Genomic DNA, 23,092 nt, shown 5'->3' on the forward strand with positions numbered 1-23,092 from the left:
CAATTAAAGACAATTTGGAAAACTGAAACTGATCTAATGAAACTTTTTTCCCAAATGGGAGACACAGAAAATGTATCAAACCATATGCACATTAAAAATAGCCACTTTATGTGTGGTTTTGTCTAATAACTCCACCTAGTTTCAGCTAAACACTCAGCTCAGATTATAAATTGATGTCCAGTAAAATCGCAGCAGAGGTTTAACTTCATTTTTATAGAAATTCTAATTCCTCTGCTCTGTACATAGCAACTGATGTTTACATCTGCTTGGAACCAGGTTTATGTCTCCATCCTGGATGGAGCCAGGACAGAAAACCTTCCTTACCCGACCACCTACAAAATCTATCACCTTGGGGCAGCTTTCTTCCCATGTTTACCTGCTCTTCACTGACTCTTTTAATTTTGGGCTGGTTCTACTGCACTCTTAGATTCCCTGCAGAGGTGCAAAACAAACTTTGGAGGCTTCCTTCAAGAGTATCAGGAGAAAGGGAAATGTCCTTTCTACCATAGCGGGTTTCCTGTGTAAGTGTGTCAAGCTCTGCATTGACTGCACTGCAGTAAGTAGATCTGAGTAATGATTTTAGATCATTCAGAATGATTTTATGAAAGCCAGATTTAAAGTAAGAATTTTTCCCCATAAATCTTTCCCCATTGTAACTCAAGGGTTGTCTTGATAAGGCATGTTTAGGTTTAAGGCAACAACTGACAAATTCTTGAGTAAACATGCGTAAGGAAACAACAGGAATGAGGAGTGTTGTTTCCAAACTAACTCCTTAGCCTTGAATACTGAATTTATTCCAAAGTGCTTTACATTAATTTCATTCATATTTTCCCCAAGGTCAAGTAAATCTCGGTGTTAGCCCTGTCTCCACAATTCTAAAGAAATTAGGCAACAGAGTTCACCCAGGAGCTGCAACATGACAACCTTTAATTTAGTAAAGCAAGACCTGAACACTACCGGGCATTTACATTTATTTAAAGGCCAGCCTAATGACAAGTGATACACTTCAAATTTGAAATCCAAACTCCTTATACAGCACAAACTGGCCCTCATTTTGCATCTTCAACACAGAGAAGCAGCTGGGAGCTTCTCTACTGAGTTCACTGTAAGCAATGTTTGCTTTATATGCTTTACTAATATAAAAATAAGGTCCATATTAAATCAGCATTAATGCAAAAATAAAAGGAAAACATACCAGTTTCTTCTTCTCTATAATCTGAATTAGTATTTGATGATGTACAGGTGCATTCCATATGCTCTTCTAATCTCACCAGAACTTCTTTTAATTTTGGCTTTTTTCTAACATATTCCACTTTTGCCACCTATAAAATACGATGAGGTATGTACTGAGACACATCAACATGGTTACAGTTCAGAACTGAAGACAGATAACTATAAACCTCTATTTTTAATGTAGCCAAACCCATATAAAATGTTAGCATACTAATCATCTTTTATCTTAATTGTGCATCATGTAACTATTTATTGCACAGACTATTTGTTTATTCAGGTTCAGCAGTTTGAAACAATTTTCCCCCAAGAGATAAAACAATTTCCCATTCATTTTGGTTTGATGTTTTAAGCAACTCAGTTTCCACATGTATCACAATAAACTTCTTTACAGATTCAGATCAGTGGTTGTTCTTGTAAACTGCCACTTTTAGCACAATCTTCTGTACATGTTGTTAAAGGCTGACAGTGAAGGCATTACAATGGTTTGTAATACATTTTATTATTTACAAATTGGTGTCTCCAGAGCCCTCTGGATGTAAAGTGCTCAACCTTACACAACCAGCATCTGAACATCACCTCAGAAAGCAGAGTCTCATTCCTACTCCCTCCCTGCAGTAATCTGGGGCTTGATCACAAGAGCTCTCAAGTTTTAAGGTCCAAGGGAACGACCACTCCTACACGGGGTCCAGCCTTTGGCTTTATTGTGGGTAGCTGGCAGACTGAGTATTTCTCCCCAGTCCTTCCAACTGTTCACAACTGCACTGCTCCACTTATGGCTTCCTTAAAATAAAAAAGTCTGGAGGGCAAGCTGAGGTTGGAGGAAGGATCATGCTGGAGCAGCTCTGGCTACGTGCAGATCTCTCATCTGAAGGAAACCAAGGCAGAACAGAAGGATGTTGGGGTGGGGGATACTGAACACGAGGACATCCTGACCCACAGGCTGGCAGCTGGGAGAGGAAGAATGGCAGAGAGGGCAGGAGCACTGACGTTCTGGGGTGCAGAAATAGCTTGTGGGATGCTGGGCACTGACTTGTGCTAAGTGTAATGGGCATGATGGTCTGGGCCATGCAAGGGAATATGGCATAATATGGGCAAGGAGAGTGATAGAGAGCTTGTACAGGGTCCAGTGTTTGGTTCTCAGCTGTGCTGAACGCTGCAGAACAGGCGGTGATCATTGCTTGAAATGGAAACCACTGCAATTAAATCATGGCTTCTCAGACCTACTCAGCATCTGACAAAAGGGCTGCAGTGTGGCTGTCCCAGCAAACAAGACAACTACAAATGCCATGGATGCAGTATAAAGCAGAGAGACGGGGGAACAGAAGGCCAGGAGAGGCTGGTTGTCTCTACAGAAGTTCCATGACAAAGCCATAAAGGCTGGTCCAACCGAAAGCTCCAGTCATTACTAAATAAAGCATCCACAATTCACTCCCAGCCATGGTTTCCTTGTGTGGGGATTCAATGCTCCAAATCAATCTTCACACTGTGAAAATCATTCCCTTGCCCTTTCAAAACTGGAGCAACAGTGTCACAAAATGAGAGTGGTGGCCGGAAAAAAACATTACATTTCCAGTTCCCAGAAACATTCTTCTGGCTCTGGGGACACAACTATCAAGGGCCTCTGAATGCCAGTGAGAGAAGCTAGAGCAAAATCCTGGCCTTTGTAAGCCAACGGGAGATCTGCCTTCGCTTCCACAGAGCAAGGAGCTCAGATCCACATTTTAGTCACCACCCCTTGTGTCAACAGGATCTGGAGATGATTTTCATTTACCCAGCTAACAAAAGTTACAGAGACACGTGCAATAACTAAAGGATCCACATTAAAAAGTATCTTCTGAAATTGTCAGATCTCCATGTGAACAGATTAACAGCTGGCCATGACACACCAGAACACTTTATCTGAAAGACTAACTATGGGTCGAAGCAGTATGTTTCAAAACTTCCTATCAGAACCCAGTTTCCTATCAGAACCCAACTCCATCAAGCCTTTGAACACGATGGTTTGAAAATGTATGGTACAACTGAGTCATCTGGCATCAAAGGATGACTAATCCTTAAAATTTATGAAAACAAACAGTAATTAAGACACCTCCATCATCAGAGACAAAGAAAGGGACCCAGCAATCACGAAACAGCTTTCAGATCTGCCATGCTTATTACAGCTGTTAGAAAAAACCAGTCTTATTGAAAATTACATGCAAGAAAAATAAACTGTAATCAAGCTTTTAAAAGCCTGTCCTTGTTTTGCTTGGTTTTACAAACTGAAAGATATATGCAGTTCCTGTGGCTATTTGGTATTAAACAACAGTAAAAAACCACAGAAACAGTAATACTCTGAAGAGGGTCATAATGAATTCATGCAGCAATTTAAAGCTGGCTTTTAGTACTGTAGTTAAAACACAGTCCAGCACACGTTCCACTGCCCTACTTCATGCTACACAAGTTTGAAGGAATGTCATTTGGTAAGATGTTGCAAATATTGGAACTGAAGCAGCACAAACCAGATAAGCTGCTGTGTCTGTGTCACCTGTTAACACCTGCTGCCACACACAATGCTGATCTACAACAACAAAGGCTGCAGGTCACATTTTCAGTGGGTATAAACATGGATAGCTGTGCCAACAGCATGGGATTTGGCCTTGTGTACACATCTTTTTTTCTTCTTTGTATTTTTCTCCCTTGTGTTCATATTGTGCCGTTACTCTCAAGTGTATTACTTTGAGGTGGTCAGTCCTCAACAAATCAACAAGCTCCTTTTACTTGTCTCTAATGCAACAAAAATAAAAATCCTCAAACACTCCAGATCCAGAAAATACCACTGTATAAAAACCCTTTGAGAGCAAGACAGGGAAATAACTGATTAGCTTAAATGGTTTATAATCAGTGGCACCATACTTCATACATCAGTGCAGATTCTAGGTCTACATTCTGCAATACAGTGTGGTGGCTAAGTAAAAATGAAAATAAAATCTGATAAAAATATGTGGCCTAATGGAAACATCATGGGAACACTTCTTCTTAGAGATTCTCCAGGAGAGATGAAATCAGGGCAGGAAAAAAAACAAGACTGTAAGCAGGAACGTCCAAAACACCTCTAGTACAAAGCTAGAACTTATCATGGACAGGAGCTTGCAAGAGAAGTCTCAGCACAGAAAGCTCCTCGTAACAGCAAAACTCATGAGGCTGATACCTAAATACTGGATGGAAACAAGCCCAAAAAGCAACTGAATGAGGATACTTTTTGGAATCTACTGCTTCCATATTAAAATAAATGCACACAGATACAATGGAGGGAAAACCTGCCTGTGAGGAAGATGTGAGTCAACAGAGACTAAAGGACTGAGGAGGGATCCTGCAGGGCCTGACAAGGCACTGCTCCAGGGACAGGAGGGCAGGAATGGCTGTGTGGGGTCTGTGTGTCCCTGAGCAGAGCAGCCAGACCCTGCTCTCTGCCAGGCTCCCCACACTCCGAGGGCACCTCGCTGCTTTTCCACCTTCACCTCTATCAGGGTTTCCTTTGCTTCTCTCATTCCTAAACTGACCTTTGATACCTGGTCCTGCCTGCCAGTCCCACTGAGTGCTGGCTGCAATCTCAGTTAAGCCACAGCTCAAAGTGCTGCTTATCCCAATGGCAGAAAAAGTCACTGAAGAAAAAGGTTCTTAAACCTGCAAACATGACACAGCCATTTCTCCTACACATCCCATGTGCTCTGTATGGCCTTTTCACTGCCCTGCTCTGAGGCTGGGTAGCTCTGCTGAACAACTCATCCTGAACTCCAGCACTTTTTTCCAACCTCTGAACAACTCCCCAGTGACAGCTGAGGAGCTGTTCCTGCATTCCCTCATGTCCAGCTCCCTTTCTCTGCACCTCACCCTCATATTAATGTACTCTAACAATATACTAGGTTAAGATTCCCCAGATCAGCTCAACATTGAACATGCAGAAATGGCTGAAGCTGGCACGGCTTCTGCTCAAGGCCAACCTGAGGCAAAGCTGAGGTAGATGGCATCATTTGGCTCTTGTTTCTCAGTGCGTAAATAAGCACTGCTGCAAACAATCATAATGTTCAGCTTGGCTATTCAAAATGAGCAGTATAGGCAGGATTTTCTCTATAATATTAATTACCTTCTGCTTCTGTGACCAAACCCACCAAGAACACCACCACGCTGGGAAGACTCTTGTTCAGACCCCCCCAAATAAATTATGGTCTGGTACTTGGTAAATACTTGAACTCACTGGACAGAAGCAACAGGATCTGCAGATGTTACCGAATGCTTCTGCACACAGAGGAGGAAATCTCTCTGTAACAGACACCAACACCCCTAATTCACCCATCCTTGTCATCATTCCCCTATCATGAGAGCAATACAAGCCCTTCCTTCCCTATCAAAGAGCAGCTCCCAACCAGCCTCTTCATCTCAGTCTGAGTTGTGCAGGGCTGTGCAGGTGCAGTTTGCTGAACAGAGATGTCTTTGGAGCCAGGAGGCTGTGCTCTCATGGGCTCACTCTGCCACCATGCAAGGCAAACCCACCTTTCACTAATGAAACCCACCCCATGAAAGGGAAACCTCACACGACCCATTTCAGGGAAGCTGTTCCACCAACCCCCCTGGCTTGGAGCCTCCCTACAGCTTCAATTCCACAAGCCCATTAAGGGTATTTCACTGATGAGAACTCAGTGGAAATGAAAAAAAGGACATCCCCGAACCCTCCAGCCTTTGAATCATGTCCCAGGAATGAAATGCCCCAAGACAAGCACCTCCACTGCTCCTCCCACACTGCCCCAGCCGTCTCTGAACCTTGACTACAGCAGCCCTCAGTGAGACAAAGAAAACACCCTTTGCTTTCGCCTGTTGGATGATGCAAACCCACTTGCTGACCTTTCTGGATGAACATTTTTCTAGTGTGAATGGGCCAGCTATGATCTCACTACCTTGTCAATGAGGAGGAAGCGGGGAAAGCCTTTTCAATGTTCCATCAAAAGAGAGCTTTTATGCAGTCTGACATCAGGGGAAAACACAAGCCGGCTTTCCAACTGCACTGCAGAGCAGCTGAGAAGGCTCTCCAAAACCGCTCCCACCTTTCCAGGGACCCTCGCTCTGAGCCAGCTACTTAATGGCATGAGCAGACATTCAGCTCTAAACTTAGGATTGGCAAAAGGCTCAGAAAACCATCAATTACATCAAAGCTACAAGGGGATCTGACTCTGGAGGGCATAAATATGGATTCTGTTCTAAGAGTTCTGGTGTGACAGTGGGGTCAGCCTACAACCTTTACAATGAACATCCTGTTCCTGCTTGACCTCTTGTCCTTTTTTTCCCCTGCTACTTAATGACTGTTTGGAGCAGTCTTGGAGCTTGGAAAAAAAAAAATGTCCTCCAAAGCTGGCTGACGTATATTGATATTGCTGGTGGCAATATATTTACACAGCCACGAAAAGCAGCTGCTCCACTGAGCCTACTTTTAGCTTGTGCCCTACTAAAATGAATGCAAATCTCAAAGCACTACAACGGGCTGACTGAGAGACTAAGATTCCTTCAACGTGGTGCTGTGCTGGGGAAGCAGCCCCAGCAGTGACATCCTGCAAAGCTGCTGCCAGGAGTTTGCAGCTCTCAGGGAACGCTCGGTGTCCCAGCAGCAAGGGGACAGCCAAGACCCTCTCTCTTACCTGCATCTGCCCCATCCCTGCAGGGGTAGGAGAGAAGCACAAGATTCCATTATCACACACAGGTACCAACAGCAAGTTCATAACACAAGTCTCAGCTCTTTGCTGAGCACATCCAGCTGCTCTGTACGTGTTTGCTGCTGCACGAAATCAACTGGAAGCTGCATCAAACCCAAAGGCAACAGAACTAAATATCACAACCCTGAGGCACTTTGCTGTTTAGCTCCTGTTCAGAAAGGCTCACAATTGCAGTCCTTCAATCTCCCCAGATTGTTCTCAACCCTCAAGTAATTATTGATCCAAATTTTTACCTCATTTTTAATTGTTGCTGCAAAGCATACCCCACAAAGGCAAGGCAGTTAAGCAAGTGTAAAGTATGATTATTTTTGGGAACAGTGAGGGAATCTCAGATGTTTCTCCAGCTTATTTGGATGCAAAAACATTTTTCAGATGTTCAGAAACAGAAAAGAAAAAGAAATCCTGCCCAGACACATGTCTGCAGTATGGAAAACAGTGTATGAAAAACAATGAAATAGCTTAGGTGCCTTATTTTTGTTCTAGGATGTATAGCACTAAGTGAACAGCACTTTCCTCAAGAAATCCATTGCAAGTGCAGCAATCAGTGTGTTGTGCTGAGCAATTTTATCTTCAAGAATGTGGTGGGGTTTATAGAATTCTTTTCTTAAGAAATTCAGGGCAACAAGAACTCAGAGTCTTCACAATATGAATGCTAAGTGTAAGTCTAATCTCCTACACACAGATGTAGATCAACAGCACTTGTTTAAATACTGATAAAAATTAGAACACAGTGAAGCCAAACGAACATAAATATTTCACGTAGTATTTACTGGAAAGTTGCAATAGGGATTTTGTCTAATGAGTAAATACAGCATGAAGCTGTTGAGTCTTCTATCCCTGGGGTAAGATAATTTGAAACACATTTTTTCAGATCAAAAGTGTTATGTTGTCAAATATAAAAGCCCAATTTAGGCTGCATAATATTTAATTAAGAAAACAGCATTCCATACTGTGATTTATTTATTTTTTTAAGTCCAATGCCCCTTGAGTCATTTTATCTTCTTAACTTTAAGATCTGTACTGTGCAAGATCATGGGAAAGGCACAATCAACTTTATTTTCATTGCAAAAAAAAAAAAAAAAAAAAAAAGAGAGAAAACCTAAAGGGAATCCAGTGAAAATCAAATCCAAACCCAAGATTTTCCAATGACCACGTAACTTGAAAAGGCCATCTGTTCACTCCAAATGGAGAAGGGCGTTCTACCCGAGGATGGAGAGTAAAGATTTGGGTCACACAGGCACAGGGCTGAGTGGAGTTCCCAGGCTGAAGAGGACCCCGTCAGGGCCCTGCAGCCCCCTGCTCACCTTGACACTCCTGTGGTGTATCCGGGAGGGCTGGCACTTGACGCTGCTGGTGTTGCAGCAGCCGGTGCAGCGCTTCACCTCCACGCAGGGCGGCCATATCAGGAAGTTGGCCGAGGTGGGGTCGATCTGGCTCCGAGGTATCTCGTAGATCACCGTCCGCGTCTTGCACACCGCCGGGATGGCCTCCTCTGCGGGCACAGGAGAGTCACAGCCCCAGCTGAGCAGCTGCTCCCACCCCAGAGCACCCACAGGCACCAGGTACACGTGGGACCAGTGCTCCCAGTCCCCACTGGTCACTGGCAAGCCAGTGCTGAGCGCTGTTTGCTGACAACTGAGCTGTGGTGTTAGCCTGGGGACAAGCTTGACTCGCTCCCAAAGCCCAGCCCTAAAATGAGGGTTTCCAGTGGCCTGGCTCCTGACACAGCTCAGGGCACACACCATGAGATAAGACAATCCTGGCTCCGGAAGTGACAGCAAGCCAGGAGCTCCTCCACATTTGATAACCCCCTAGTACAGCCTCAGAGTGACTGTGCAACAGCAGCTGTTGTTTTCCAGCACTGGGATCATCACTGCACACAAATACCATCACACAAACACCTGGCAAACAGCACCTCAGAAGTGAAACCGAGAATTATCTGTATCACACCCAATTTGCCCAGCTGGGAAACAACCTGCACCAGCTTGAAACTTTCAAGACTTGGGTTTCCACTTCCAGAACTTTAAGAATCCCACAGATCAAGGAGTCTGGTTCATCCACCCTTCCAAAGGGCAACTGCCGTTTTTTCTGAAGTTATCAAAGCTTTGTACATGGTGAGTTTTACTTAATTTGTTATTTCCTGAATGAGGCAAAACCACCAGAGTAGCATGACCGAAAAACCTGCAGCTGAACCAAGATCCTGGCGGGCTCAGGTAAGGTGAGCTTGTTTAGGATTATAATGAGTAGCTCTGTAGCACTGCCTGATGCTGCCATGATCCAAACCATGTATCATCATCAACCTAGGGACTGTTTAAGAAGCCAAGCTGGTATTACAAAACAGTCCAGAAAAAAATAGCAATTGCAGGGACAAGTTGTTTGCTGGTAAGTTCTCCAAAGACAGCTGGGAGATTTTTTTTCCTTGCCTTACAGTGGAAGCTTGTGATAGCTTTGGGTTAGATGTGTCAGGGAACTGGAACACTGCCTGCACTTCTTCACTTAGTTCTTAAGTACAAGAAGCTCAGGCCTAGCCTGTGCCTGCATCATGGAAATCTAGGCTTAGTTTTGAAAGAGATGCATTTCAGTAGACTAAACAGAGTGAAAATTCTTACTCTCAACCCCCAGTGCCATGAACTCAAAAAAATTAACACATCCAATACTGCAAGGTAGCTGGCAACTCCTGCAAGTTATTGAGCACACCCAGTTCCCAGTGCCTGCTGTGGGGACGCATTCAGCACCTTGCAGGGTGAGGTGCCAACATCGCAGGCTGCTTCAGAACCGCTGCTCTCCCGAGGCAGCCAATGCGCCAGGCACGCCTGCCAATTCCCACTGCAAATCCCTGCTGACAGCAGGCTGGGCTATCTCTGCGTACCACCACAGCCCCAAGCACAAACAGGCTGAGTTACCCACCATGGGTAAGACCATGGATGTTTTCCACGGTCAGATGGAACAGTGGAACACTCACACCTAACCAGGTGAACAAGCAGTGCCTATAAACCCTCTTCATCATGCCTTTTTTGAATTTATATTTGGGCTTTGTTGGATCACCATCGTTATTAATAAGGATAAAATCCCCTGTAAACATGCCTGGTGCCCTACACAGTGATGGAAATCAATGCCCTGGAGTTTCTATCAATGGCTTTCAATTTTCGGGATAAACTGTATTTTTCTTGTGAATAAAGAGTCAAGCTGTTTCCTTTTGTGGAGCTTCTGTACTGAAAACTCTACCAACTGTTGATGTTTTTTAAAGCACACTGCTGTAGTTGTTCCCCACACTATGAATTATACATTGAATATCACAGCATTTTCTAACCGAGGTCTAGCTTTCCAACATGCTGCAACAAGAAAGTGAATGTAAAGAATTTGTGCATGTCTGTCTCCTATGGACATCCTCCAGAAGACAGCTTCTCAGGCAACGGCTCGTTTTGTGCAAAAAGAAAGGCAGAAGCTAGAAATGCCCCTTTTTTTCCTTTGTGCATGTCACATTTTTCCAGTGAAATGTCCTGCTTGGCTGACCAAAAGCACCCTCTCTGCTTTCACTCCCAAAGTACAAATAGCTTGTTTCTTACCAATGCTTCTTTTTCTGCGAATGGGCACAGGACGGTTCTCTTGCACATGTTTAGCAGAATGAACACTGTAAGATCTCAAGTTTGTTTCTGAAACATCATCGTATCCTGGAACAGGAAACAAAATGTTAAACTTCAGGTATGTTGTTTGCACCAGCGTCACTACAGTGCTGCTCCATAGGTACAAATCTGTGCTGTTCACAGGCACAAGACCAAATCCTGCTACAATTAGTCCAATGTAACCCCTGTTAATGCAAGTGCAAGGGCATAAGGCAGGGAAGAAAGACATCGACATTGAATGTCATGTATAAGCATGCACAATTTAATTCCAATATCCCTTTTACCGAAAGCCCCCAGAAACAGTGCACACACCGTGGCACAGAACCATATCTAAAGTAAAACAGTTGCATTTTTATGTGAAAGGCATAATACAGCTTTTCTTACTGCAAAGGTGTAGCAATAGGAACAATAATCCTGCATGTGAAATGTTTCTTACAAGCATTTTGAAGTTCTGGTATGAGGCTACAGTAAAAAATATGGTATTAGTCTCAACAGTAACAATGCTGCCTCTGTAAATTTTCTGTTCCTTGGTTTTCAGGGCAGTACTAGGACAGAATCAAAAGCAAAAAGTAACTAGCATGGGTTTCCTTTTAGCCTCTCTGTTGCAGAACAAATCCCCTGTGAAGTATCCTAACCTTTGGAGGGGCATCTGAAGCTACTGCAAACTCTGGGACTGCATCCAGGCTTGTCTTGTTCCTTAAATAAGCCTACCACATGGGTTAAAGGGCCATGAGAAAAAGCAAAGATGGAAAACTTGGCATTTCATTTATCATAAAAAACAACAAAATAACTGCTCCAACTATTTGGGTTTGTTAAGTGAAGCAGTTCAGGTCGTGTCCCATGCCATGGGGTCTGAAAACCACAAGCACAATCTGCAAATGGGGAATCAAGAGGATGGAACCAAACAGAGAACTGCACACAGACCCCAGGACACCCAAACTAAGGGGTTTAGCACTCTGTTGCCTGGAGTGTCCTCTGTAACATCACTGCAGAGTTCCAAGTTCTCACTGCTGGCTCCTAAGAAAACTGTGATGTGCTCTAAAAAAGTATAAAAGGGTATTACACAGTACTCAATTACCCTCTCTGCAAGCTACCAACACCCTACACTCCCATGTTCTGCACTGTCACACTCCCTGCTTCCAGTTTGTTCTGTATACACAGCTGACTGTCTCTGGAACTTGTTCTAATCTCAGCTTTATTAGTAACACACATCATAAGGCTCTGCTCCACAAAACAACCAACTCCTTTTCTCCTCCCAAGAAATTGTGCCCTAAGGAATGTGCAGCTTGTCAAATCACCTGCACAGCCAGGTGAGACATGAAGCCAGCAGGATCTTCAGCACCTCAGGAAGAGTTCTGCATCTCAGGGTTTATCATCACTTCTTGGAAAATACTATTGTAAGTAGCTAAGAGAAGATAAAATGGGAGGTCCAAGAGGTAGTGCCAGGATCACCCACTGGTCCTGCCTATTCTCCTTATCAGCTGAACAGACCCTTGTACGAAATTAGTCATTGTGAAATCCACAGTCTCAATTTATCCAAACAAATTGGCTCCTAGTTCCTATGTACAGTGCTTGTTTCCCATAGATTTCAATAGGAAATTTTGGAACCTGACTAATTAGCTGGTACTGGGCCTTATTCGCAGTCCCAGTCCTGTCATGTAACACAGCAATGACTAAAGGGTTTTATTTCTGCATTTATTGCACCCTATACTCCAGAAAACTCATCAGTGGTATAAATAAAATGGCTTGCCAGAGATCCCACAGGAAGTTTGCAACTGAGCTGGGGAGTGGAGCCAGGTCTCCCACATCCCATTCCAATGGCACCAGGCCATCCACCTGATCCCAAATGGTGTTATGCAAAATGAGGATCCGTTCTGATGTGCCTCCAGCCCTCTTCTGTTTCCTAGCACTCAGCCACCCAACACCTTAATACTGACCTCCTTTTTGGCAGCTTCGAGTTGTCACAACCTCTCCCTCAATTTGAGGCAATGAAGTGATACTCAAAAGAAAGCAGCATGAATTCTGCTCAGCCTAAGATCCAAGCTAGGCTCAGTGCAAGCAGCATCTCCATCCATAAGCAAACAGTGTTTAAAAGGAGATTAAACACAAAAGTAATGCCTCTAATCCGAACTGCTTGGTGGGCACAGGCGTCAGGCTGGAAAGGGAAGCCGTCCGTGCTGCCAGCGCTACGGCAGGGCTGGGCCACAGCTCCTAATCCCACACTCAGCAGGGCTGGCACAGCTCCCTCCTAGCATGAAGGATCCCTCGCTGCCTCGTTTAAAGAAGCTGGTAAGCACCAAAGGACTGGTATGATCAGCTAACCAATATGTTAAGCCATGTGCTTACATAGAACTGCTCAATTCAGCTGCACTTAGCCATTCTCCATCACCATGTTTATAAAGCAAAATGACACCTCGAGGAGCATGTGTTGCTTGTAAGATGATTTCTAAGGTGAAGGAGGCCTCTGGCTTGTCCTGTACCTCACTGTCTCACTGCATTGTCTCAAGCATGTATAGCAGCTCCTAAGCCCATGTCTCTCTGTGAGGGTTACAAAAAGAGATCTGCACAGCTCGCTCAGCAGACAGCAGAACAAGTTCCAGGCAAACCTCAGTGCATTATCTAACAAAAATTGTAGTATTTCTATCAACACATCATCCATGTTGGGTCTAATAAACAGAATCATGGGGCACATGGCTGGAGCCAGAAGACACCACAATGCTACAAGCACTTAGTGTCCCCCTGATCCCCACAGGCATTTGGAAGGAATTCCATTTCCCAGTTAAGTCAATGGGAAAATCATCGCGCTTCAAGCAGTGTTTAAGTCAACCGGAGTCTTGTCCAAGCAGGAGTGAAAAATCACCAAGTCAGCTTTGAAACTCACACTCGGCTCTGAATGTGTAGCCAGAAGACCTTCTTTTATTTCATTAAAACCACGATGCTAGAAAAAACATTCCCTAGTTTAACTTTAAGGAAGGCTGATACTTAATTTGTATCAGTTTTTCCCCCAACGTACTGATCTAATTGCAGGGTGAGGATAAGCTCTTAGCAAAGGAAATGGGAGTTTATGGGTGCTTAGCACCTCACAAAATGAGGCTCAGAGCAGAAAGCTTAGAAATGGGTGGTTCTTAGTTTAGAACTTGAACACTGCTCGTCACCAAGGGAAGATGGAGGATGCTGCACACAGCCAGATTAGTGCAGCTCTCTTTTAACATTTTAATAACAAAAAAATGTTTTCATGGCAGCTGATCAAGAAATTTCTCCGTAATCTTTTATGTAGTGACAACATATCAATGACGGGCATAAAAACTCTTGCAATTAGCCTTGGTCAATCCATTAGTGTAGCTGAAATTGTTCTTTTTTGTCAGATTGGCAATTTTCCACTGGGTCATGGAATATAAATCATGGAGTTCCTGTGACATTCTGCCAATACATGATTACTCTTTTCCCTCAAGAAGCAGGTGGAAAGCATCCTAAGTTTACTGCTACTTTATATTTATCAATTTATACTTTGCATTTCCATCTTCTTCCCAAACTATTTTATGTGAGGTACAACCCTCAACACATGCAGTGTTAATGCAAACCCTTCTAGATGTCACTTTGATGTGCATCCAGAAAGCACAGATCCAAGACTTCTAGTACCAACAGCAGCAGTTTAGGAAATTCTTATAATCTCAGTTTTTTCAGGAATTCAATGTAAGGTACAATAAACTGAAACGGTCTGTCTTACAAATCAGTCCTAGAGCCAAAAAGCCCATGGCAACATCAGTCTGGCTTTTTGATCTTCTTTTTGGCTGATGCAAAATCTGCTCTTCTGACATCCAACTGCAGAGATAGATGTCATTAAGTTTTCGACTTTGATCTGTTAAAGGAAATATAAGTAGCAGCCTGCAAGATCCTGTTTTGTTTAGGTTTTTGGGTTTTTTTCCTTTACCTAGGTGTGATCAACCAACTGTAAAGGAGGAGGAGTACTCCCTCATCTGTCTCAGGAAAAACACAGGCCACACATGGAAGATGCCTCTCACGATGTGTAAGACATGCAAGGGAAGCCAAAACATTGCACTGTAACATTTGAGCACCACACCAAAACCCGCAAAGTCAACAGCACATTTTCCAAAAGACTGAGCTCTGCAGCAGCCTAACACTTTTTCCATGGAAGTATACAGTTAATTTAGAACATTTCTCCACTTAACAAAAGCTGCTCTGCTAGTTCTTAATCACAGGCCGTTAAATTCACATGGCCTAAGGTGACCCTGGTGGATGCCCTTAACCCGTGCAAAGAGGCACACTCAGCCCTGCCTTTCCCCATGCAGGCAGATGACTTGGGGAAAATCTGTTCCCAGCGGGAGGCAAACATAATAGGTGATGAAATGAACTCTACCTCCCACAGGACAGATGGGAGAGGTGAAGCACGAGGAGAAAAACCACGCTGCTGAGCCAAAGAGAACTTCACAGGCAGAGCGGAGGAAATGCCCCGTTCTGGGGATTTAGGCTGCTCATAGTAAAACCGTACTCTGCACACTAGAGCTGCCTACTTCCTGGGACTGTGCATGCTTTCTCCTTTAAACAGGGTCACACTCTGCTCTCCATCATGCCAAGGCAATTCTGTCACTGCCTCTGGATCCCAATCGCAGCAAATTCATACAAGACCCTATTTCCTGATAGAGAATTTTCATGCTGCCTTTACCCTCCGAGTTGGACATGCAGCACTGGGCTCTGACAAACTGGCCTGGATTTTCTTTTTTGAATACAATGATAAGCTCCATGTTGGGTAGTGTTTTTCTTTAAGTAATATGCCAGATGGTCTGGGGGTGTGGTTTCTAATTTTATGAAGGGGGTTATCAGTCATCTCTGTGCTACAATATAGAGACCAAATCTGTCAGAATAGAAGAAAAACCTGCCCACTCTGACTTACAAAACTTACTTTTCCAATTAAAAATATGTGTTTTGCATTGCAGGAGAGAAAATTACTGTTCTTCCTTCATTTTCCACAGATTCCGCCTTGTTACTCAGGAATATCAGACATTTTCTTCATGCATGCCTGATCCTGCAAACTCTTAGCCTACAAGATCATTCTTAATTCTCAAGTCCACCCACTGAGTTTACACAGGGCTACTCACATGCAGAAGGACTGGCAATACCATGCACTAAAACGAGGGAGAGAACAGTCACTGGAGTGATTTTGTTCTGAGCCTCAGCTGAAAACGAGTACATGCTATAAAAGAGAAATATACGCTGTACAAGCCCTCACTGAACTGGCTGTTCCCTAAAGGCAATTGCAGCCCTAAGGAAATACATTTCAGAAATATCATCTTACCAGGGACAACGAGAAAGCACTTGATTTGCTAATTCAAGCTAATACTAAATATAGTAAACAGGCCCGATCCTGTTTACTGAGGAAAGCACGGCAATTTCAATACTCGATTAGTCACTCTGATAAGCCCTTAGTAAGAATTACTCATGACAGTAAAGCCTGCAGGACTGTGCCCAGGAAAAGCAAATATGGGTAGTAAAGATGGGCTACTCCATGAAATCTCAACCCTGCCTGAGCAGCTCAGAGTACAGCTTAGCACACGGGCAAAAGCAGCACTCACACAAGCAAGAACCGGGTGAAAGGCTGAATATTTTGGTTTTATTTTTTAATATTGTTTGAGTTCACGTCTTAAGGAATTACTGTTTCATGGTGAGATAGTAAAATATTTATGTCTCTTGTTTCTCTAATGGTTTCTAAACTGACAAATTGCAAGAAAACGGCAAAATGAAATGGGTAAACTTGTGGCTGACCTTTTCTATTTTTGGTCTTGCATCCTCCAGTTAATATTTGCCACGAGGTAAGTAATTATTTTCTGAAATAAATTAATTTCTCTGCTACATTTACCCATTTATTCAGCTCCTGCCGTTGCCTCACTTGTCTGCCTGATTCTCTTGCAATGGAGCCACGTGAACTTTTGCTCTCCTTCTAAGTGGTATTTAAAAATGAAGCATGTGCTTGTTACGCTGAGGTATTTGAAAAAATAATGTATTCTGGTAGCTACAGAACCCTGAATCAAAGGCAGGAGCAGAATGCACTATTTTAAAATGCTAGCGCTCAGATCCAGCCCTTCTGCAACAGCAGCCAACTCCACTGAGTTCACTGGGAAAACGATTTTAGCAGTAGTGCACTTGTCTGGTCCAAAAGAGCCTTCAGTGGGGAAATATGAACTGCATACCCCTTCCCTGTTGTGAAAGTTTCTCTAATTGCGGTGATAAACAACAGTGATGAAGCACTGCTCTCCAAAAATATTAAACTGATGCCAATCTGGTAATTAGTAATTAGCCTCTATGGTAAAGTCTTGTGCAAGACAGAAATACTCCCATTTTCAGTATAATGGGAAAACATTTGCTCCCTAATCACATGAAAATTGAAAGCTATGACTGTAAAATAGGTTCCTAGTGCATTGCTGCTCATTAATAAGCACTGTACAAAAAGCAGTGAGTTAAACTCTAGAAGGATCCTGCAACTCTGAATGAAGGTGATTGAACCTGGTACAGACTTTACAAAAATACACAGCATATGGTTTAAAAGGAGATGGCCCAGTACCAATGCAAGCAAGAACTCATTCATTTTTCTCCATGTTTGTGCTTCAGCAAGATGCAGGCTTCCCCTGGGCACATCAAAGGTGCCGGGTTTATTCTCTCTCAACTGAGGGAAAAAATCACCAGGAACAAAGTGCATCAAGTGAAACCAAATGATAAGGAACCCAGCAATACCATGCTTCTAGATCTGATTTACTGCTGCAACGATCTGTTAAACTGCACGTTCTCACTACACCCATTTGCATGCCTAATGATGCAGAAAATAACCCTGCACTATTTTCTTTAGGAAAAAAAAGAGTGTATTTTTGAGGGTAAGCTTCATATGCAGGTTCCTGTTTAAAATCAGCACGGACGGTTTATTTTCCTTTTAATAAAGCCCAGCGCTTGAAGAGACATTACTTCATTCATAAATATTGTTTCAAATATTTTAAATACCTCTAGGACAGTAGTTTAAAGATAACAGAGCAATGCAAGACCAACAACAAACCTTATGGCAATTCTTCTCCGCTGCGAGACAGAGAGAGCTCTGAAAACACGGGGGTTCACAAGGTCCCTCTCCACCCTGAACCCCAGGAAGTTTTAATTCCCGATCGACCCCTTGGCCGCCGCCTCCCTGTGACACACAGCCCAGGGTCGCCTGGCTCTCGGGGCCGGTCCCCGCACAGGTGTCTCGGGCGAGGTGCGGAGCGGGGAGCGCGGGGAGCGCGGGGAGCGCGGGGCCTCCCCCCGGGGCGGCGGCGGCCGACGGCGCGGAAGGAAGGAGGACGGGACTAATTTACCTACGGAGTCAATCTCCAGGAGGCGCTGCAAGTCGCGGATGCTGTGGATCTCGCTGTGCGCCAGCCGCTCGATGAGCTCCTGCGGGATCTCGGCCTCCTTCAAAGACACACACACCGCGGGTCACCGCGCAGTCCCGCCAAGCGCGCCCGCAGCGCCGGGCATGCGGCGCGCCGCGGCTCTGGGCTTGCCGGAGAGGGTGCGGGGTGTTTGCGGGACATGTTGGGATGAAGCAGGGGGGAAAATCCACGTACACACCCCCCCCCCACAGCGCTCCGCGGGGCGCCGGAGCGCTCCCGCCGCCCCCGCCTGCGCGCCCGCGGGGGCTGCGCGCCGCCCGCCCGACTGCGCCACGGCTCAGCGGGGCGGCAGCTCCGCACGGCCCCGCCTGGCAGCGTGTGCCCGGCAGCGCCGAGCCCCCGAGCCCCGCTCGGCGCCTGGAACCCACCCCGGGCAGCGGCTGCCGAAGTTCGCCCGGGCGGGCGCCAAGTTCCCCCGCGGGCGCGGGCTCCCCCGACCCGGGCAGGAGGAGGAGGAGGAGGAGGAGGAGGAGGAGGAGGAGAGCCCCGTCCTACGGGGCGCCGCCACCCTACCAGCGCCCACGTCGCGGCTCCCAGTGCCAAGCAGACCGGGTCCCGGGAAAAGTTACAGCCGCTGTGCAGCGCCGAGCACCGCGCTCGCCCCGACCGGGGCCACCTGTAGCAACCCCGGGACGCGGCTCCGCGCCCCCTCCGTCCCCTGCGGGCGGACGGGCGGGAGAGCTCCCGAGTGCTCCGGGAGAGCTTCACAAACCGAGGAGGGGCATTTTGGGGCGCGGGGGATTCACCCAAGTTCTGCCCGCTGCACTAGCGGTGCCCGCGGCCGCGGTGTGCAGCGCTGGGCGCCGCGGGGGCGGCCCGGCTACGCGCACCCTCGGCTTCCGCACAGCCGCAGCCCGCTGGCACCCGCGGGGCGTGGATATTTTATCATATATTTATTATATATACTATATATATTATATACATGTTAATCCTTAAGGGCAGCCAGCAGCCCGGGCGCGGAATGCACGGTCATTCCCCTTCGCTTCTGCCATGCATGAAATGGCAACTTGCTCCCAGCCTCGGCCGCGCAGGGCCCGGGGCAGGGCAGCGCTCCCGGCAGGGCCGGGGCGCGGGGATGCCCACGGAGCCCAGGTGAGCAGCCCGCTCCCTCCCCGCTCTCCTCCACCGCCGCTCGCCCCGACCCCCGGCTGCAGCGTGCCCCGGGGACCGGCAGCGCAGGAAGCCGCTCTCACCTACCTCGGAGAAGGTAAAGGACAGGTAGCCAAAACCTATCAGCAAAACGCAAGCCCAGGTCCTCATCGCGGTCTAGTGCACTTTAGACACGGAGGGAAGGCAACGCTGATGGAGAGGGGCTGCAGGCCGGCTCCTGCCGCGCAGGAATTCAGTACCATCCCTCAGGGGAAAGGCAGCGGGGTGGCTCGGGGGTCCTCCGCATCCAGGGTGGGTCGGGGCTGCCCGGGGCGGCGGTGGCTTAATGACGGCGCGGCCGCTGTTTGTACGTTCCCCTCGCTACGGGAGCGTGGCTGCTCTCCCTTCTGCCGCTCTCGCTCGCTTCTCTTGGCTCTTAGGACTAGACCAGCCGGTACTTCTGCATATTTGCTTAGATCAGACCAAAGTGAAACCCAAGGAGTCGATCCGGAGCGCAGCCGAAACGCCCATCACCTGTCTGGGGCGGCTGCCCCCCTCGCGCGGGCGGCGCTGGGGCCGCCTCCCCCGCCGCGGCCGCCGCTCCGCGCCGGGACCGCGGGGCTGCGCTCTCCGCCGAGGGCCGGCCCCCCCCCGCCGTGCCTGCCCTCCACCCGGCCCCTCCTTGGAGAGGGGAAAAATCAAAAATCTTTATTGATACGGAGCGAAATGTTTCTCTTGCCGAGAATGGTCCCGCTTCCCTCCCCGGCTGGGGCGAGGTCAAAAATAATAATTAATTAGGAATAATAGCAGGGATAAATCGGAGCAGTATTGCAGGATCTCGCGGGCTGCCTTGGTGCAGTTCCTGCTCCACTTTGCACGGGAGAAAAAGACAGGAGAAGGAGGAGGAGGAGGAGGAAGGGGGGAAAAAAAAAATATATATATATGCAAGAAGCTTTAAATCCCAAGGGGATCGGAGACGAACTGCAACTCCAGGCAGAGGGAAGCTCGGGACTCGCTCCGGAGCGGTGGCCGGTCTGGAGCGTGGCCCCGGCGAGGAGCAGCATATACCGCTCCCGCCCCGCCGTGCACCGCCCCCGCCCCTCCTCCCGGGTACTCCCGGCACCAGACCCACCAACAACAAGTCGTGGGGGTGCCGGCAGCTGCGGCGCCTGCTCCGGGGCCAGGGGCTCTGCCCACTGAGAGGGGAAAACAAGGAGCCGGCGGCGGGCAGGGGCCGGGGGGAGCGGGGCAGCCCCCGCCGCCGGCCCTCTGCGGCACCGGGCGGGGGGCGGGCGCTGCTGCGCAGCAGCCGCCGTGTAACCTGGCGGGCTCGCCCGTGTGCTCTGCCTTTACATAAGGCAGAGGATCGCCATGGCCACGGAGCGATCGTGTGTGCGCGTGTCTGTGCTTTCTTATCGTTGTTATTCTATTTTAGCGGGGGGGGCCTTGCCTTTTGCAGAAGGGGAGGGGCAGAGCGGCGGAGGGTTGTGGTGTGCGGGTTTTAACGTTGCTGTTGCAGCGCAGCCTTCATTGCGAAGGACAACACACACGCACAGCCTTAAGGAATACAAAAGCACCCCCAAACTGCACGAGAGGCAGCGGGGGGCAGCGGGGGCGGTGCGAGCGGGGGGCAGCGGAACCTTCCGCCCTGCGGCACCCGGCTGCGGCATGCGCGGGCGCGGGGCTCCCCGCCGCGGCCGCGGGGACGCCGCGCCCCGGGGCTCCGCCGCAGTCGGACCCAGCCTTCGCAACTGCCCCGGCCCCCCCGCAGCTGCTCCGGCTCCCTGCAATTGCCCTAGACCCCCGCTCTGGACCCCCGCAACTGGCCTGGCGCCGCACCCCGCACGGACCCTCCGCAACCGCACCCGGACTCCGCAGCCGGCCCGGGCCCCCCCGCAGCCGCTCCCGAACCCCGCAGCCGCTCCCGAACCCTGCAGCCGGCCCCGACCCGGCCCCGCCGCTCCTCGGGGGCAGCTCGCGTTCTCTTCGCATCCTCCCTCCTCGCCGCCCCGGCGAGAAATTGCCCCCGTTCCCCCGTCGCGGATTGGCACAAGGTGCCTGCTGCACCCTGACATCTCCCTGAACTCATTGTGATTTAAATAACAGCCCTTTCTCATCTAAACAAAGGTTCTTAATAGCAGATGCAAAGAATTCAGCTCATCTGAAAATCCAATAGCATTTAAGTGGATTAACTGCAATAACACAACTGAGGAGTGATACTATCCTTCATGGAAGACAATAGACTGTAAATGCACAGCCAGGGAGACTTATCCTTTCATCTCTGAATTTCCTTCAGCATTTCAAAAGCGAATGCTTTCTAGAAGCCCTGAAGGGGTTTGCACGCTACTGGCTTGGACATGCTTCTAGGAAACAACCTGTGCTTTAATGGGCACTTTGCAATTGCATAGAAGTTCCCACCAAAACAGAAGTGGCCTTTCAAGTACGTTTAATTCTCTCTCATGATGTCATGTAGGCTTACAGGGTGGTCTCCAGGACCACAAGGGGGGAAAAAAAAAGGTGGGGGTTGAAAAGAGAGAAAAGCAAAAGAGATGTAAAAGATTTGGAAGCACTTTAAAAAGGAGAATGCTGCTTTTTTTTTTTTTTTTTTTAAGACAGAAAATGCTGAGCCAGTGTGGAGCCATTCTCAAATGCCTCCTGATATTAAAAAAATGACCCAAGTGCCACACTGCAGCAGAGCCATCCATGCAGGGCAGGAGGAGGCAGAGCAGGGCAGGACACTCTGGTAGTGCCATCACTTTTTTACATGGCAGAAGTAAAAAGTGATTACTTCGGTTTTTAAGTCTCATCTGCACTTATCATTTGCTGGGGTTAAAGAAGCAATTCTTATGGTCTGTGTTGTCATAGTAATAAAAAAAATAATTACTAAACAGTGAAAAAGATTCTGACAGTACCGGCTGGCTGAGCATTTACTCCTCTCCTTCCTTCCTTGGCTGGCTAGTGCATTTGGTATCAGAAGTGCAGTATATTTGTAGCTCTTGCTAGTGGTATTTCACTGCAAAAGCCATCAGAGATAACTCCTGCTTTATCTTATGGTAAAAGAAAAAAAATCTATGCAGTTTTGATTTTTCTTATATTTCCCTCATTTCACAAGAGATGTACTGCATCAGCATCTTTTTTTAATCTGTCATTGTGGAGCTCAGATAAGCATCTTTCCTCTGGGTCAAGTTACACTTGGAGTAGCTTTTAACATTAGGCTGTTTATAGGGATCGTTACAAATATTTGATAATAATGCAAAATATGTAAGATCCCAGAGGAGAGCAAAGACCAGGGAACATAAATAAAATTCACACAGATTCTGCAAACAACTTTATACTTAGGTTGTCTGTCTGCTTACAAAACACATTTTGTCCTTGTCTATTGTTTGATCTAAAAGTCCCTACATACAGCTGTGTGAAAAACAAAATACCAGTGCATGTTTGCTTCAGCATGGCACCTTCCTGCAGTCTGCACAGCTATTGCACATGTGTACACCAGACATGAAATATCACCTTTTATGTAATACCCACAAGCCACACATGAGGAAAGAGCGACAGGATGGTATTTGCAGGTTTAAAAGGAAATCAGTACACAGAACAGAGCATCAGAAAATTAGGTTTTGCACTTTTTTATTTATCTGAGAGCAGCAAGCAAGATATTGCTTGTCTAATTTAAAGCACGCACTAAGTCTCTCAAATGTCAGGAATTATAATAGAATTACACCATGACAGAGTGTTGAGAGAGAGGATTCCCAGGGTTTGCACAGCACTTGGCATAGGGGAAGGGATGTGGAAGCTCTTTGACACAGAATGAGACCACTTACTTCAGTGTCACCAGTGCTGCTTTCTGCGGGTGGAGTCGCCTGAAGCCAGGGTGCCCCAAGTCAGGCTTGCAGCACCCACTACAGAACTTGTTGAAATCTCTCCTGGCTCAGTTCTTAGAAGCACAGGCCAGGCAGTGTAACAGGACCAACTC

At 47.1% G+C, this 23,092-nt stretch overlaps 1 protein-coding gene across 8 annotated transcripts in view; it reads right to left on the reverse strand.

Annotated features, from left to right (window-relative positions):
* Window positions 1-20,166, reverse strand: part of PDGFA (platelet derived growth factor subunit A) — a 37,127-nt gene extending 16,961 nt beyond the window's left edge. For 6 of the 8 annotated variants that reach the window (XR_005603112.1, XM_039560017.1, XM_039560014.1 and 3 more), the window contains exons 1-5: window positions 19,228-20,166; window positions 17,953-18,049; window positions 10,544-10,648; window positions 8,282-8,469; window positions 1,196-1,322 (exon numbers count right to left, since the gene is read on the reverse strand). Coding sequence is in view for 6 of the 8 variants with exons in the window: in XM_039560017.1 (XP_039415951.1) it covers window positions 1,196-1,322; window positions 8,282-8,469; window positions 10,544-10,648; window positions 17,953-18,049; window positions 19,228-19,290 (580 nt within the window). In the remaining 2 variants the exon portion in view is untranslated. The remainder of the gene's footprint in view (window positions 1-1,195; window positions 1,323-8,281; window positions 8,470-10,543; window positions 10,649-17,952; window positions 18,050-19,227) is intronic. The other 2 variants (XR_005603113.1, XM_039560019.1) reach the window with 1 other exon arrangement.
* Between the last annotated feature and the right edge of the window lie 2,926 nt (window positions 20,167-23,092).

The sequence above is a fragment of the Corvus cornix genome, chromosome 14 (assembly GCF_000738735.6).
Source record: "Corvus cornix cornix isolate S_Up_H32 chromosome 14, ASM73873v5, whole genome shotgun sequence".
In the NCBI taxonomy this organism is placed as follows: Eukaryota; Metazoa; Chordata; class Aves; order Passeriformes; family Corvidae; genus Corvus; species Corvus cornix.